The sequence below is a fragment of the Desmodus rotundus genome, chromosome 7 (genome assembly GCF_022682495.2).
Source record: "Desmodus rotundus isolate HL8 chromosome 7, HLdesRot8A.1, whole genome shotgun sequence".
In the NCBI taxonomy this organism is placed as follows: domain Eukaryota; kingdom Metazoa; phylum Chordata; class Mammalia; order Chiroptera; family Phyllostomidae; genus Desmodus; species Desmodus rotundus.
This window is the reverse complement of record NC_071393.1, coordinates 135768445-135785011: the sequence shown is the minus strand read 5'-3', so window position 1 is coordinate 135785011 and position 16567 is coordinate 135768445. Positions and strand designations below refer to the sequence as shown.

Sequence of the window (16567 nt, the reverse complement as noted above, 5' to 3'; positions counted from 1 at the left end):
GGAACTCAGTACACAGCTATCATATTTATCAGCTGTACCAATATCACTGTTCACCATGCACCTTGATTAAAGAAGCAAAACTTCTGAATTACAAAAATTAAAAACAAGGAAGATCTCAATCCATCAGAACCACTGCATCAGTGCTACCAGAACTTTCTGGGAGAATGAAAATGTCCGTTTTATGGTCTCCAATACAGTAGCCAGCAGGACTGCCAGGCACTTGAAATGTGGCTCGTGTGGCTGCAGTGCATTTTCCATTTAATTGTAATAAATCCAAATAGTTACATATAACTAGTGGCTACATTATTGAACAGCAGAGCTAAAGACAAAAAGAAAATCGAGATTAAAATTTTCAAGAATGATTTGAATTTGTAAAGTAATTTTTATTTTTCTGTATTTTTAAAGGCTTTATGTATTTATTTTTTAGAGAGCGGGGAAGGGAGGAAGAGAAGGAGACAAACATCGATGGGTTGCCTCTCGCACGCTCCCAACTGGGGGCCTGGCCTACAACCCAGGCATGTGCCCTGACTGGGAAACAAACCAACAACCCCTCAGTTCTAAGGCCGGCACTCAGTCCACTGAGCCACACCAGGCAGAGCTCAAAGCAATTTTGGAAACATTTATTGCTTACATATTATATAATACTAACTTTTAACCTAATAAACACCATAGAATCATAAACAATGAGAAACTCTGGTTTAAAACTTAGCTGAAAGGCCCATTTTGCCTAAAACTTCTTCCTGGTTTCCTCAAGTGCCTCCCCAGCACAGGCAGACTAAGGTGACGGCCTGCAGCCGGCCATACCTGAGTGTGCCCTCTGTGTACTGTCATCAGCGGTGTAGGAGGGGCTGGGAGAATGGGGAATGGGAAGTAACTGCTTAATGGTTATGAGATTTTTCTTCCGGGCGATAAAACCACTTTAGAACTAGACCAGGTGGAGTTTGTACAACACCGGATATCCAAAATCCCACTGAATTGTTCACTTTAAAATGGTTATTATGTTACATAAATTTCACCCCAATTTTTAAAAGATTTTAAGAATATACCTAAGCAAGCCTCAACTGGTGTGGCCCAGTGGGTTGAGCGCCAACCCATGAACCAAAAGGTCACTGGTTTGATTCCCAGTCAGGGCACAGGCCTAGGTTGTGAGCCAGGTCCCCAGTAGAGGGCACACGAGAGGCAACCACACATTGATGTTTTCCTCCCTCTCTTTCTCCCTTCCTTCCCCTCTCCCTAAAAATGAAGAACAAAGAAGAACAAAGGAGAAAGAAAAAGAAGAAAGAAGATGATGATGATACCAAAGCAAGCCGTGGCTGGTGAGGCTAGATTAGTTGGAGCGTCATCCCATACACGGAAAGGTTGCAGGTTGTGGGTTCCATCCCCAGCCAGGGCGCATACGAAGAACTGATCAATGTTTCCCTCTCACATCAATGTCTCTATTTCTCTCTCTCTCTCACCTCTCTCTAAAAGGAATGAAAGTTCTGACTGGTGTGGCTCAGTGGGCTGGGGATCATCCTACACAGCGAAAGGTCACAGGTGCGATTACAAGTCAGGCCACTGCCTGGGTTACCACCAAGTCCCTGGTTGGGGGCACGCGAGAAGCAACCTATCGATGTTTGTCTCCCTCTCTTTCTTCTTCCCTTCCCTGCTCTCTAAAAATAAAGAAACACTTTCAAAATAAATAAATACAAGCAATGACAAAATGCCCTCAGGTGAAGATTTTTTTTTAAACAAGAAAGAAGCCCTGGCTGGTTTGGCTCAGTGGGTTGAGCGCCAGCCTGCAAACCAAAGGGTGACTGGTTCGATTCCCAGTCAGGGCACATGCCTGGGTTGTAGGCCAGATCCCCCGGGGCGGGGGAGCCAGCAAGAGCCAACCAAACATTGATATTTCTCTCCCTTTCTTTCACCTTCCCTTCCCCTCTCTCTAAAAATAAATAAATATTTTTTAATGTCTATTCAAGGAAAGTCAGTCACACCAAGCATGTGTTCTTATTAAACTCAGAACCACGTTCAGCTATGACAAGTTAGCAGAAGACAGACCTGAACCAGCAGCTCAAACAACAATGGACCATCCTCTAGGAGAGCAGAAGTACAAGACACCACTAGCTCCCACAGGCTTCATGGTGCTGGGAAGTGGAAATGGACTTGTTTGGAAAATACCAAAGCGTACAAATAATCTGTGCACATTATCTACATGCACAATTAGTTCCTTTTAGAAAAGGACTGACAAACACAACACATACTGTTTATCACACATATAATGTACTGAAGTACGACAAGGTGCCTGGGAACTCTGGTGGCCTCAGAGGGTGCCATTCAGATCCCCCTTCAGAGGGACAGTGCTGAGTAATGTAATCAGCCGACAGGCCAGCAGCCAGCAGGCCAGCACCTTAGGGATTCACGGCAGCAGGAATGCCAAGGCCAGGCTAACGACGGAGTACAGCAAGGCCATTTCTGCCCAATGGACGCTTCCAACAATCTCTGCTCTGGCAGAAATCTTCCCCAGCTGCACCGCAGTCCTGGCCCCAGATCCAGGATCAGTCTCCCTGTTCTGTTTCCCTTCACAGGTATCACACCCACACCCAGTCTGAAGGTTTTGACCTCCTCGCCTTCTTCCTCCCCTCTTTACCCTGCACAGGCACTGACACCCATGAATCTCTTGCACATATAAATCTCAACATCGGCTTCTCAGAGGATGCAAACAAACTGTCACGGGAATAAATAAACCAACTTCCGAGTAGTGAAGGAGGGAGTGGAGAGATTAGCCTCGGCTGCACCTGAAGCACGCAAGGCTGAATGTTAAGTGTGTGATCACAGTGGTGGGTACGTAAGAGTGCTGTATGTGTTTTCTGTTCTCTCTGAACATTTTTTTAACAAATCTATTTTTATAATTCCATCCTACTTTATGTTAATTTGCAAAGACATTCAAACATCCACAATAACTAGCTAGTCACTTCAGATTTGAAAGTTTAACTTTTATCTGGGTTACTGCACCCAGTAACAAAGTTCTGAAACTTCTAAAACAATGAAAGGTTTTTTTGCTGTAGGACTAAGTGAAGAGAGCTAGCTTTGGCGGCTCACAGAGTAGAGCATCATGATTTTCAGTGTTTGAGAGAAAATTGATGGAAAAAGTTTGCAATACTCAACATGTATTTGCATGCACAAAATGAAATTATTTGTCCACCTTAAAATTTTTTTAAAAAATAAAACAATAAAAGTTTGGAGTTTGGCCTCACAGGGCCCTAAGTCTCCCTTGAGATACTTTCAATAATTGGGCACTGACAGACAGACACAGGAGTCACTTTATCTCTCTCGGTCTCACTCTCCTTGTCTAGAACACAGGAAGGCTGGAGAATAGGGACATCACAATTTTCTCTCATTACTTTAAGGGGGGGGGGAAATTCAGAAATTTCAAAGAATTAGGTCTACAGTACCATTTTTACTAAGATCCACATCTTAAAGAATTTGACTACTTTGAAAAAAATAGGAGTTTTAGGGGTATTAACATTTCATTTAAATGACACTTTAATGTTATTTTAAAATGTGTATTTCTCTCAAACATTTTAGTAAAACACTTTTGCCACCTTACATCAACTTGAAAATATTGCATGTTTAAAAATCAACAGAAACCATAAAACTCAACCAGAGGTTGAATATATGTATTATTAAAACTTCCAATACACAAAACAGAAAAAATTGTTATATTGCAATTATATCCCTCCCTATCACTTCTAGGATAATTTTCCACAATTGCTATTTAATGCTGTAGGAATTATTAACTCAGTCCAAATCATGAAATCAGCGTCTCATCCCCAATTCCTCCCTTTCTCAGACTCCTACTGTGCTGCTACAGAGTCAGTCTCACCAGAAAGTGATTTCAAGTTCTCTGTTTCCAACATACATATTTATTACATACTCCTTAGCAAAGATCACATTGTCCCTTAGAGTAAGGGGACAAAACAGAAGCCTTATTTCTTACTTTTAAATTATGCATGGAAGAACCTCTGAGAAAGACTAAGAAAGTGAGGGCTAGCTAACCTGTAAGTCAATTACAACAATCTCTGTAGCAAGAGGAAAATATAAAAAGTTTGATAAACTGGAATACAGTAGTTTGGATAGAACTTTGATGTTTCCTCTCCAAGACCTTTTTAAACTAAACTGCCCCACAGAACTTTATAATGCCAAGGAAAATGAATTAAGAGTAAGCCTAAATCTCTTCAGTACAAATGACGTTAACAAGGCTTTTAAAACAACTCTGCTACGGTCAGCCTCAACCAGCTAACCTTTTCATCACAACCATCACCTGTGGAAGGGTACCACTGCGATAGAGCATGTCTCAACAGTACTAACTCTCAAAGACACGTTTAAAGCAAAAAACTCCCTAGCTCAGAACCTTCACGTGCCTGGCCCACAGATGGATTCAAGTTTTCTTTTGTACATCCAGAACCTTGATCTGAACAGGTTCACCTATTCTCTCTGGAAACTCAGTGTTCTTTTCTACTATATGTTTTCTAAAACATTTTCTAAATGTTTTTGAACTAGTTCTCTCTCTTCCAGGAATTTACCAAAATTGCAGCAGGTACATGTAACGCAAAAGCAATCACCTTCTAACATCTCAGTGTAGGATTTGCATTCAAGTCAACGGCTTCGTTACAATCCACTCTTGCCTATGCAGTCAAGCAGGCAGTGCGGGGACCACTACCTGGCAACGGAAGTGCCGGCACCGCTAGGACAGCAGAAAACGTTCCCGCAGCACTCGCTGCACGCCGGGCCCCGTGCTAGGCATTTCAGGAGTATTAACTCCACTGGTCCCTTCTCTCGAGGAAGTTCCATGATCTGCTTTACAGACGAAGGCAAAAATGAAGTCGCTTGCCCAGGGTCAACAAACAGCTGGCAAGAGGCCCTGCAGGATCTGACCGCGGGTTTCACAGTTCTAACAGCCCAGCTCCGGGAGTCTAGTCCACATTGCTCTGAAGTAAGATGAAATGTAAAAGGCGACTACAACTGACATCATCACAGACCGCAAGGGAAGAAAGGACCCTGACTCACGACTGAGGAAACGGAGGCTCCTGGGGATAAAATGACCAGCTCTACCTCTGTCACCTTCTTAGTCACGGAGGAGGGCGCGCAGTCTCTGGCAACCCACTGGAGGGGCCTTCCTACCACACGCCCTGATGAAGGCGATGGATCACTCACTACCCCGACCACTCACTGAACAGGAACAGCACCTCAGGTGTGTGTGAATCACAAACCATTCACCAGAACTTGAATTTTAGGGTATCCATAAAACTGATTTTTACACTCAAACTAAAGCATAGAAAATAATGTGTTCAAAGGGATACACAGAACCACCAGTAAAAAGAAATGAAAAGCAGATCAAGATGCCCTGTTCAGTAAAATTATTCCACATTAAAATGCAACACACTTTTAATACCAGTCAACTCTGAAGTGGTATTTGAGCAGATGACAACCACAATTTTCAAATGTGACTAAACCTATTAGAATCAATGTTTCAAATATGGGTTGCATGTTTAAAGGCCCCTTACCACAAAAACATTTACCACTAACATCTTCTCTTCTGTAAGAGTCTTAATTTTACTATCAGTGAACTGTGACACTGAAAACCAACTCAGGACAGAACGTGACAGTAACACCTGCTCCAGAAAACAAAGAGCTCAAGTCAACCCCCAAATCCTGTGCCTGTGCTCCTCCAGCTAAAAGACAACAAAGACCACCAAACAAACCATCAAAAAAATATAGGGGCTACACGGCTTCTTCCTTTGCATGCCTATTGGGAACATTCCCATTTTTGTACAGAAAACACTACTCATTTCAAAACAAATCATCCTTTGCAACTGCAGAAAATCACCAAGCAGAGGACGACAGACTGAGCATGCCTCCTTTTCTCTGCTCTGTGACTACTAAATTTTAGGGGAAACCGATGACAACTCAGCACGCACTGTGGCACTGAGACTGGAAAGAGGCCACGTGAGAACAGAGCCTAGTTAATGGTGCAGAACTGCATGCCAGTCTTCCTTTTTCAGTCTAATTGACAGAACTTTTTCTATCGCTATAAACATGTATGGTATTTTAATTACCAAGTCACGTCATAGTCCACTGATGGGCTGTGAGGAACGACAGACAGAAGGGAGTCTTCCTTGGACTAATGGGGAATACCAGGTGGTCCAGGTTTCAATCATTTGCTTTTAAAGCTAAATAGGGTCAAGTTGGGATACCATGGGTAAATAAAACCTGACTTAAAAATTACAATCCACTTCTCCCCTCACACACCTTTACCACAGGGGCAAAAATGCCTTCCGATGAGCTTCACATTCACCTACCTGTTCAAATTCTGGTAGAGAGAAAGAAAGAGAGGTGCATTCAAAACTCAGGCAGGGAGAAAGAAAAATGAAAAACAAAAAACTCAGGCAGGGAGGAAGAAAAAGCAGTAACAAGCACAACTTAATCCATACTATTCCTAACTTGTACTCAGGGAAAGAATGTCTTAAGTCTAAAGACTTAAAAAGAATTGTCTTGTTCCATGAAAAGAACACAGTGACCATTTCTATTCCAAAAATGGAAGTCGTCTCTTCCCTTAGATGTTAAGGTATATGAGAACACACCTAAAAAAAACCACTAGGAGACAAACCCCACAATTTCCTGCAATATCTAGGAATGTGTCCCACTGATCAGACTGGCAAAACAGGGTCTGAAATGCTTTCATAGCAGTCAGATGCCCTTCTAGGTTCAAACAAACACAAAACAGGAAGTTTGGAAATGTTAATACCAGGACCCAATCAACTGGCAGTAAAACTATGCAGCAGCACATCTATAATGTTTTACTTTTTGAATGGCAGGTCTCTGGCAAATATACGCTTGTACCAATCCCACCAAAAATGCAAGGACAGCTCAAAATATGATCCTATTACGTTTGCTGTTTCAAAGAGAACGGCTCTAGGCCCTGGCTGGGTAATCCAGGCGGTTACAGCGTCATCCCCATCTGCCAAGGTTGTGGGTTTGATCCCTGGTCAGGGTACAACAAGACAATCAACCAAGGAGATATAAAGAAGTGGAGCAAAAAATCAACCAATTGATGTTTCTCTCTCTCTCTCTCTCTCTCTCAAATCAACAAATAATTAAATTTTAAAAAAGAAGAGAACTACGCTAAAGTTAGGTTCATCACTAACAATGCAGCACTAAACATCAATACTTCGAAGAAATTAGTTCCTATGGCTGCCATCAAATACGCTCTTTCCCTTAGTCACATCCAACATATTTAAAGAGCTTGCAAAACTAATGCATATAACCCAAAGATACCAAAAACTGACCAACTTACTAAAACTAAACACTTGTGCAAGCTGATCTGTAACACTATGTGGGGGCTGTAACTTGGTGACAAGCTTTGCTTTATGTTCTGTATATTAAAACAAAGATGGGCTTGACCTACAAAATGAAGGTAGGGTCAACTGTAACCAAAAAACAGTATGCTTCCCCTGGTGGCCAACCCAGGAATGGAGGAGCCACGCACGGAGGAGCATCGCCGGTCTCCTGCCCCGTCCTGTCACCCGGGGAAATGGGAAGTGACTGCCAAAAAAGGAAGATGCGGGGCAAGGGGAAACTATCAAAAACACCAACGGGAGTCTACACGGAATACAAACCTGGGTGTCAGACTCCCTAAATTAACCCAAACTGAGATGGCACACATGGGAAAGGTCCTTTATTTCCAGAGAGCCCAAGAGCTCCCTCAGGGATCCCGGGGTGTTTTCACCTCGAAGAACACCCGGAGTTCAGCACCTTAGTAACAGCTGGGGAGCACCCGCCTCGTACCACGACTAGATCCGTGCGGTTTTATGCAGTCTTGTTTCCAAAGAGAAGCATTTATGCGTTTATTTTCTCAAAGAAACTAGCAGGATAACCTACAGAGAGAACCTCCGGCTCGAAAGCCCTCCAACCGGGAGGTCTGTTAACTCCAGTTCTACATGACTCTCTTTTGAATTTTACTTCGGAAAAAATTAAATAACACCATGTCCTTTGAAACATTTTCTATGCCAACAACCTTTAAAGACAGCCGCACACGGAGACAGGCTGGAATCTCCTGCATTAGAACCTGGCGAATTCCTTTGTCTGATTGGGTTTTTCTGGTACCGCTTTAAATCTGCTTCCCCGCAGAGCAGCAGCGAAGGAAGTGAAGGCTCCGGTCTGGGGTGCAGGGAGCGCTTCGGGTGGAGGTCCCCGGTGAGGCTCAAGCGTGGGCAGGTTCTATTCCTCCATAACCCCTTCCTTCCAAAGCAAGGGGGAGGGAGACTGCACACACATTTGCAGCCTGGTCCTAGGGCTGCGGCAGGCGGCCCCCCCAGGAGCGGATCTGGGAAGTCGGGGCGCCTCTCGCCCTCGGGCTGCGACGGGAGTGGGGGCGCTCGGAGCCCCGGGGCCCGAGGAGAGGCCCTGGGCAGCACTCGCTAGTGGAGCACGGGGTCCGAGGCCGCCCGGGGTCCGGGCTCGCGGGATGCTAACTCTCCGGCGCGGCCACCCTCCCCCTGGCCGGGGCGCAGCTCGTCCGGACTCGGCACAGCCGGGGCCCCCAGGCCAAGGTGGCCGTCCGGGGCCGCCTCGGGTCCCGGGGGCGCGGGGGGCGGCAAGCCCTCCCGGCGGGCAGAGGCGCCGGCACCCCACGCCGGTTGTGCTTCCCTCCTGGTCGCGCCTGCTGTTCCCCCCGCGGACGGCAGGGCGAATACACAAAAAGAAAGTTGTCCAAGGGCTCCCGCCCCTTCGGGCCCCAGCCGGGCGGCCGGCCGGGCACTACTCACCGGGGTCGAAGTCGGGCACCGCCGCCTGGTACTGGGGTCCCACCCGCATGCCGCCGCCACCTGCGGGGAAGCAGAGCACGGCGGTCAGCGAGCGCGGGCGCGGCGCGGGCGGCGCGGGGCGGCTGCCACCTACCGTGCTCCTCGTCGCTGGACGAGCCCGAGCTGCCTTCCTCCCAGGAGTTGCTGCTGCTGTTGCCATTGGGCGCCGCCGCCGCCAAACTTTTATTCTGCCCATTACTGGGGGCGGCGGCGGCGGCCGAGGCGGCCGAGGTGGCGGAGGAGGCGGCGGTGGCCGAGGCGGCGGCTGAGGCGGCCGAAGCGGAGGCGGCCGAGGCGGCGGCGGCCGAAGCGGCGGACGAGGCGGCCGCGCTGGCCGCGTTGTTCCTCCCTCTGCGCTTCCCTGACACCTCGGGGCCCTTCTCCACCATGGTCGGCATCGGCGGGGGCCGGGGCCGGGCGAAAATGACGGGGACCCCCGGCTCCTGAGGAGGGGGCGCCGGGACAGGGGGAGGGGTTTGCGGGTGGAAGCGGGGGCCTGTCGGGCGCGGCGGGCGCGAGCTCGAGCTGGGGTCGGCCCTGGCGGGCGGAGCGCGGGGCCGCGTTAAGCCCCCAGCGCCGAGCCGAGCGCAACTTTCGCTCTCATCGCCGGCCGCACTTCACTGGCACCAACTACTCCGGGAACAGCGGGCGGGAGGGAGGGGAGGGGCCTGGGAGCCGCGCGCAGCCCAACCCCTGAGTGGCCCCGCCCCCGCGTGGCCCCATTGGCTCTTGTGGGATTTTGACGGAGAGCGGCAGCCCGGTTGGCTCGGTGCACCTGTCTGTCCGGGGAACGGGGCGGGAGAGCGAAGAGGGGGCTCGGGCTTCCGTTGGTCAGGTTCGGTTGACGCGTATCGCCCGCTGTACGTGGTTTGAGCTTTGCAATCTCTCTACGCCCCATGATCCATCTCTCTAGGCAATAGCGAGGAGTTAGCTGCCCTCCCCGCCCCCTCCCTCTGCCACGGCTCCCACATCCTCACCTGTGCGCAGCCTCTGCGGCTTCGGCCCCCCCCTATTCCTCGAAGGGCCCCACCGAGGGTCCCATCGGCTTCAAAAAGTAAAATAGGCTCGACACGAGGACACAAATTGAATGCAAGGTCGGGACTACTTTCCCCCTCGCGCGGAGGATTACATGCCACAGTTTGAATGGGGCTATACAAAGAGGGGAAACTAATTGAAAGAAACTAATTGCGCCCCCACTTTCCCCAAGGGATTGGGGGGTGTAGCGGGGCCGGGAGAGCCCTGGTACAGAGGACAGAGTTCCTAGGTGACAGTTTCCCCTGGAGGAAATGGAAGCAGTGTGGGAGCTGGCGGCGTGGTGGAGCGTTCTGCTAATCGGGTGGGGGGAGGTTGGAAGTCACCGTAATTGCCCGAGTTGTGGGGTGCGCCGTGTCTCCAGAGGTCGGACAGGAGGGTCTCTGTCATCCTGATGGCCGTTTAGAGATCGACGAAGGAGCCGAATTGTCCCGGGGGGAAGGGAACACGTGCAGATATGGGGAGGAGGACTTAGAGAAATGGGCTGGGGGCCCGGATGGGTAAAGAGGAAGAAGCTATTTTCATCCCAGGCCTTGGTAGGGGAGGAGGGTCAACTTCCTCCAAGGCAAGAGCCACTTTTCCGGATCTGCTGCCTGTCTTGTCTCCCCCACACCACGCCGGGCACGGCGAGGGAGACCACGACCCAGCCCGAAACATCCGTGCTCTGGAAACTGACCATCGGCCGGCCTAAGGGTGACTTAATAGCTAGATGGGGGGTGGGGGGCGGGGGAGTGTGTGACCTCTCTGGAGGTCCGTATCTGCCCCGCCCCCACCCCAAAACTGATGGTGTTCGTCCATAATTAGGAGGCGAAAGAAGGTCTAGAAAAAAGAAAATGATTTTTTTTTAATGCAGCGGTGGCATTTTTCCTTTTAAGTTACTTCAAACCTGAGCTTATTATGGGGACAGTTTACACCAGCTCAGGATATAAATAGCTACAGGGAGAAATCTGGAGTTTTATGGTTTTAAAGCCCGAGTAAATAAGCAGGGTGTTCGCTTCCACGTTTTCTCCAGCACGAACCATTATCATTAACTTCAATAAAGTGACCACGTTCATTTCTGCTTACGTGGCCTTTGAGAAAAGGGGCTGGGGGCCCTCCCTTCCCATGGAGGAGCCCTGCCCCCACCTAGAGTCCATACTCCTGGACTCTCCTTAAAAGTAGAGCCCTCTCCTTGGAGAGACCAAGGTAGTGCAGGTGTGGACCCCTGACATACTCCCTGCCAGCCGGCCTGTGTAGGATGTAGACAGCAAAGCGAAGGGTTAGGTACCACAGGTGGCATTCCCCCTGGGGCTGGGCCACATGGCTAAAGGCTGTGACATATCTGGAGGTGAGAAATGAGATTCAGAGCAGGATGCTCTGCTCGCTAGTGTCTATGAAGTTCTACCACTAGGCACTGGAAAGATTAGCCTATAAGAGCTCAAAGGTAATACTGAGTCATGTATTAGGGCAGCAGGCATGGCACAGCACGCAGTCATCAGAACCACCCACCTACTCCAAAGCTGGGGCTGCTTCCTGTCTGGATTAGACTGTGGGTGCACCACTGGGTGTTCCAGCTACTCACATTTTTCAGCAAATATTTATTAATACCTAACATGTACCAGTCCCTGTATTAGTTTGTCAGACCCCAAGACCATGTGGATATTACATTGGCCTTGACCCTCTCAGCTTCCTCATCAGTAAAACAGATAATAGTATGTTCCTCCTGGGCGGGGCAGTGTTGAGTTCATCATCCCACCTCCTCACTCCTTCCACAATAGGAAGCTCTCCAACCTGAAGAAAAGCCCCACTTCCTGCTTCTGCTATTGCTTGGGGTGGGGGCTTCCACACACAACACTTCTGATTGGGAACTTGTGATCTCAAATTTCAAACAGGCACTCTATAGAGTCAGCAGCTCTGCCATGTTTTTTGGTGACATTCTCTGGGACTAAAATGTCACACCTTCTCTCCCCTCTCTACACCTCCCATGGCCCCTTCTGCCTTCACTCCCAGCCCCCGGCCTCATCTCCCTTTTCAGTGGAAAAACTGAAGCCATCAGATAGGATCCCTGTCATCTTCCAGGCCCCAAACTGACCCATCTCCCTGACTGGCACCCACCTGCCCCTCAGGCTCTCCTGCCCTGACCTTGATTGCAGGCACCCTTCTCTTGCTGCTGGCGGCCCCTTTATGCTCTCCTGTGCTATCAGCCTCTGTCCCCTTGGTCAGCATTTTAAAAAAAGGGGGAGAGGGAATTCTCCCTTGCTCCTAAATGTCCTTCTGCCTCCTCCCCATTTCTCTACTCCCCTAACAGAAAACTCCAAAGATTGGCCTATACCTGTCTTCTCCATCCCCTCCCTTCCCAGCCTCTCCTCACCCTGCCCCAGCAGGGCTGTGTCTCCACTCTCAACTCTTGCTGTGGTCACCCACAACCTCCCCACTGCCCAATCCAGCGGTCACTTCTTGGTTTCACCTGAGTCCACCACTCCCAGAAACTCCCTCACTTCTCCGGACCTAGTTCTCCTAGCTCACAAAGCAATCCCCTTTGGTTCCCTCCTCCCAACCTGTGATTGTTGGGGCCCCTCCTGGACCCACTGCTCTGTGCCTAGAACATGTTAAATATCTGTGGAGAAATGAACGATAGGGAATTCAGGCTGCTGTGGATGCACAGAGCAGAAGCCATTCCCAATGAGGGGTGGCTGCCTGGGATAAGGGAGGTCTAACCAAGATATAAAATATGCCTCACGATGGGGGGTTGGGGTTACCAGCCCAGCATCTCCCCAGAGGTAGCCCCTCCTCAACCACCTCATCCAGGTGGTTGGTTTGAGGCTTCCCATGCCATCCCAACCAGTGTAGGCCCCAGGCCTGGCCAATGAGAGCACCCCAGCCCTCTGACTGCAGCGATTGGCTCCGGTTTGGGCACATGACCTAGCCAGGCCAATCAGGGCCCTTTCAGGAACTTTTTCTGGAGCTTTCAAGGAAGAGCTTCTCAGGACCTAAGGACTACAGAAACCTGGGTCCTCCAGGGCGGGGCCAGGTGCTGGGAACCGGAGGAGGTTCCTGCACTCAGGCTCCTGCAGCCTGCACGAGCACCTGAACGCCGGGCCTCGCTGTCCTACTCCAGTCTGGGCCCTGCTCCAGGGAGCCCAGCCTCTTCTGCCAGTCCGTGGAGAGAGGAGGGTTGAGTCCTGATAGGATCTTTGTACTCTCTCTCCCCAGTGCACCCTCCCCATAAGCTAGGCCTGAATTCCTGGACTTTTAAATTGAGCCATTGGAGTTTCTGTTACAACTCCGAGAATCCAGAATGATGCAAATTATTAGACATTGACCTGGTGCAGAACAAGGAAAGTCTATACAGGCAAAGGAAATAGCACCCTCCCCTCTCCTGTGGAAAGCTTAACGGGCGATAGCTAAAATCTTCAATTTGTGCCTGGTTCTGCTCTCAGCTGGAGCCCTTTTAATCCGCCTGATAATCCCACCAGGTGAACGGTTACGGCTGGCTCATCCAGCCTTGAATAGAGGAGACTGAGGCTGCTAGAGAAGTCGTCTGCCTACGCCGGGCAGCTGGCGTGCGGAAGAGGCGGCAGGTCTTCTCCCGGGAGACCTCCGAAGCTGGGAGGGCGCGGAGGGAGGTGTGCGCCGATGCCCCGACTGCAGTACAGTGTTTACCGTGCTTACTGGGGCTCTGTTTCAGTTTTAATGTTACTATCGTTAGATGGCTTCTTAGAAAATTCTAGGCAAGGAATAGCTTCCCCGCGGCTGGAGCCAGGCCGAGGGGAGCAGGCTGGGCTGGGGGTGCCAGGAGGACAACTCTGGAGCCAGTCTTGGAAGGCTCAAACCCCCAAAACACAGTTCAGAAACAGAGGCTTTGGGCGGGGATTTTGCCCACCGCAGGAGTTCTTAGCCTGAAGTCGGGGACAGAATTCCAAGGGACCATGAACCTGGGAGAGTGATTACAGCTTTATTTAAATGAATCTTTAACTGAAATCCAGCGTTTTGTTCAATTGTGAATGTAGGTGGTATTAGCAATGGCTGCCACTACCTGCATCCCCCTCAGAAGTCATGGTACTGTCACCTTACAGTGAGAGGGACCTCAGGACAGTGAGTACCCTTTTCTCCAAAATCATAGGAGATGCTAGGCCCTCTGCCAGATCTTGTTACTCAAAGTGTTAATAACTCAAGAAATAATTTGAAATGGATCATAACCCAACTTTAAGCACTAAAAACCATAAAACTGGGAGAGGCCTGCTGGTGGGGCTCAGTGGGGTGGGCGTCATCCCATAAAAGGAGAGGCCACCGGTTGGATTCCCAGTCACCGTGGTGTGTGCCTGTGTTGGGGGCCAGGTCCCCGGTTAACTCTTAGGAGAGAACACAGGAGTAAATCTTTGTGACCTTGAGTTAGGCAAAGGCTTCTTAAACACAATTCCAAAGGCATAAGGAACAACAACAACAAAAATAAGTAAACTGAACTTCATCAAAGTTAAAAACTTTTATGTCTCAAAGGATCCATCAAAAAAGTAAAAACAGGGGAGGGTGGGAGGGTGGGGAGGGTAATTCCTTGGGAAAGGCCGCAGAATAATAAAAGTATATTGAGCCCTGGCTGGTGTAGCTCAACACATACCAGTGGACTGAGCGCGGGCCTGCGAACCAAGGAGTTGCCAGGTTGATTCCCAGTCAGGGCACATGCCTGGGTTGCAGGCCAGGCCCCCAGTGGGGGGCGTTCAAGAGGCAGCCGCACATTGACGTTTCTCTCCCTCTCTTTCTCCTTCCTTTCTCCTAAAAATAAATAAAAATTTATCTAAAAATAAATAAAATCTTTTTTAAAAAAGTATATTGAGCATTTTTTTTAAGTATAAACAGTCCTCACAATGGGAAACAATGGCAAATCATCACTGGTAAGGGACTTTACCTAGAACTCTCACTCTTCAATAATAAAAAGATGAATAACCCAGTTTTAAAATGAGTAAAGTATCTGAATATACATTTGTCAAAAAAAGGACATGCAAATGGCCAATGAGCCCATGAAAAGATGCTCAACATTAGCCATCAGGGAAATGAAATCAAAACTACAGTGAGACACCGCTTCCCACCCACCGGGATGATGAGAACGAAAAGGAGAGATGGTGCGGAGTGTTGCAGAGGATGTGGAGAAACCAAGCCGCATGCGCCGGCGGCGGGGGTGTGGAAGGGTGTGGAAGGGTGTGGAAGGGTGTGGAAGGGTGTGGAATGGTGTGGAATAGTGCGGCTGCTGTGAGAAACAGGCCGGCAGGTCCTCACAGGGTCAAACGTGGAGCTGCCGTAGGACCCACCAATTCCACCCTCCAATACGTAACCGAAGGAGCTGAAAACACACGAGCGCACAAACACCCGTACGCCGATGTTCACAGCAGTGTTAATCACAATAACCAAAAAGTAGAAACAACTTTATGTCCATCAACCGATGAATGGGTGAACAAAATGTAGTCTACGAAAGACAAATATAAAAAACAAAGACAGAAAATTTTTAAAAAGACAAAGAAAAAAAGAAAAAGAAATAAAATTTAATTTAAAATGTGGTCTACAGCCCTGGCTGGGCAGCTCAGTTGGTTACAGCGCCTTCCCAGTAGGCCAAGGCCGTGGGTTCGAGCTCCCACCAGGGCACATACAAGAAGCAGGCCGTGAATGCGTAGGTAGGTGAGACAACAAGCAGATGTCTCTCCCCACCCCCACCTACTCCCTCTCTCTCTGAAATCAATAAATAATGTTTTAATAAAAATAAAATGCAACAGTATTCAGCCATAACAAGAATGACGTAATGACACAGGCTACAATGTGGATGAACCTTGAAAAAAATTATGTTAAATGAAAGAAGCCAGTCACAAAAGGCCACATATTATATGATTCCATTTACATGAAATGTCCAGAACAGGCAAATGTATAGAGACAGAAGGAGGACTGGTGGTCGCCAGGGGCCACAAGAGGAGGGGACCAGGCAGTGACTGGAGACGGGCACAGGGTTTCTTTTGGAGGTGATACCATCAATCATCTACAGTTGATTGCAGGGATGATTGCTCGGCACTGTGGCTATACCGAAAACCACTGAATCGCATGGTTTAAACCGCACAGATGAGGGACGGAGGCCGGGCCCCAGTCTGTCATCGGGGTAGGGCTTGGGAGGGAAGCACCGGCCCGCCCCTTTCCTGCCTCTTTACCCGAATACCTTCAGGAATGTTCTACTCTTTATCTGAGAAAGCTCCCCAGTGGGCATGGGAGCTGGCCACAGGCCTGGGGGCAGCTGCCCAGAGTGCCCCCCTTAAGGGGCCACAGGCTCATGGGATGGCAACTGAGACAGACCCCAGCCCTGAGAGATGACTGGAGGAAGTCTCCAGGGTGAAGACCAGCCGTCCTCCAGCCCCAGGTCAGTCTCAAGATTCCCTAGTTTGGGGACCTTCTCTCTTCCTGTGGGAGTGGCTCAGAGCATGCCGCTCCCACCAGTACACATGGTCTGAGTTGTGCCCACCCGTCCTTCACGTCTCAGCTCACAGGCCACCTCCTGCAGGAAGCCCCTTTGACTCCCCTGACCACCTCAGGCCCCTGCCCCAGCCCCGGTCCCTGTGACACTCCTCTCCTGGCACCGGCCACAGCTGTAAGGGCCCGTCAGTCACACCGGGCCCTTTAAGCAAATCCTGAGTCAGAGCACACACGTCTCACACGCGAAGCCCGGCTCTGGCTTCACA

General features: G+C 49.5%; 1 protein-coding gene across 1 annotated transcript in view; it reads right to left on the bottom strand.

Moving 5' to 3' along the window:
- Nucleotides 1–9490, bottom strand: part of RCOR1 (REST corepressor 1) — a 104464-nt gene extending 94974 nt beyond the window's left edge. Inside the window, exons 1-2 of the mRNA XM_053928083.2 lie at nucleotides 8941–9490; nucleotides 8808–8867 (exon numbers count right to left, since the gene is read on the bottom strand). Of these exons, the coding sequence (XP_053784058.1) occupies nucleotides 8808–8867; nucleotides 8941–9244 (364 nt within the window). The 5' untranslated portion in view covers nucleotides 9245–9490. The remainder of the gene's footprint in view (nucleotides 1–8807; nucleotides 8868–8940) is intronic.
- Nucleotides 9491–16567: the final 7077 nt, after the last annotated feature.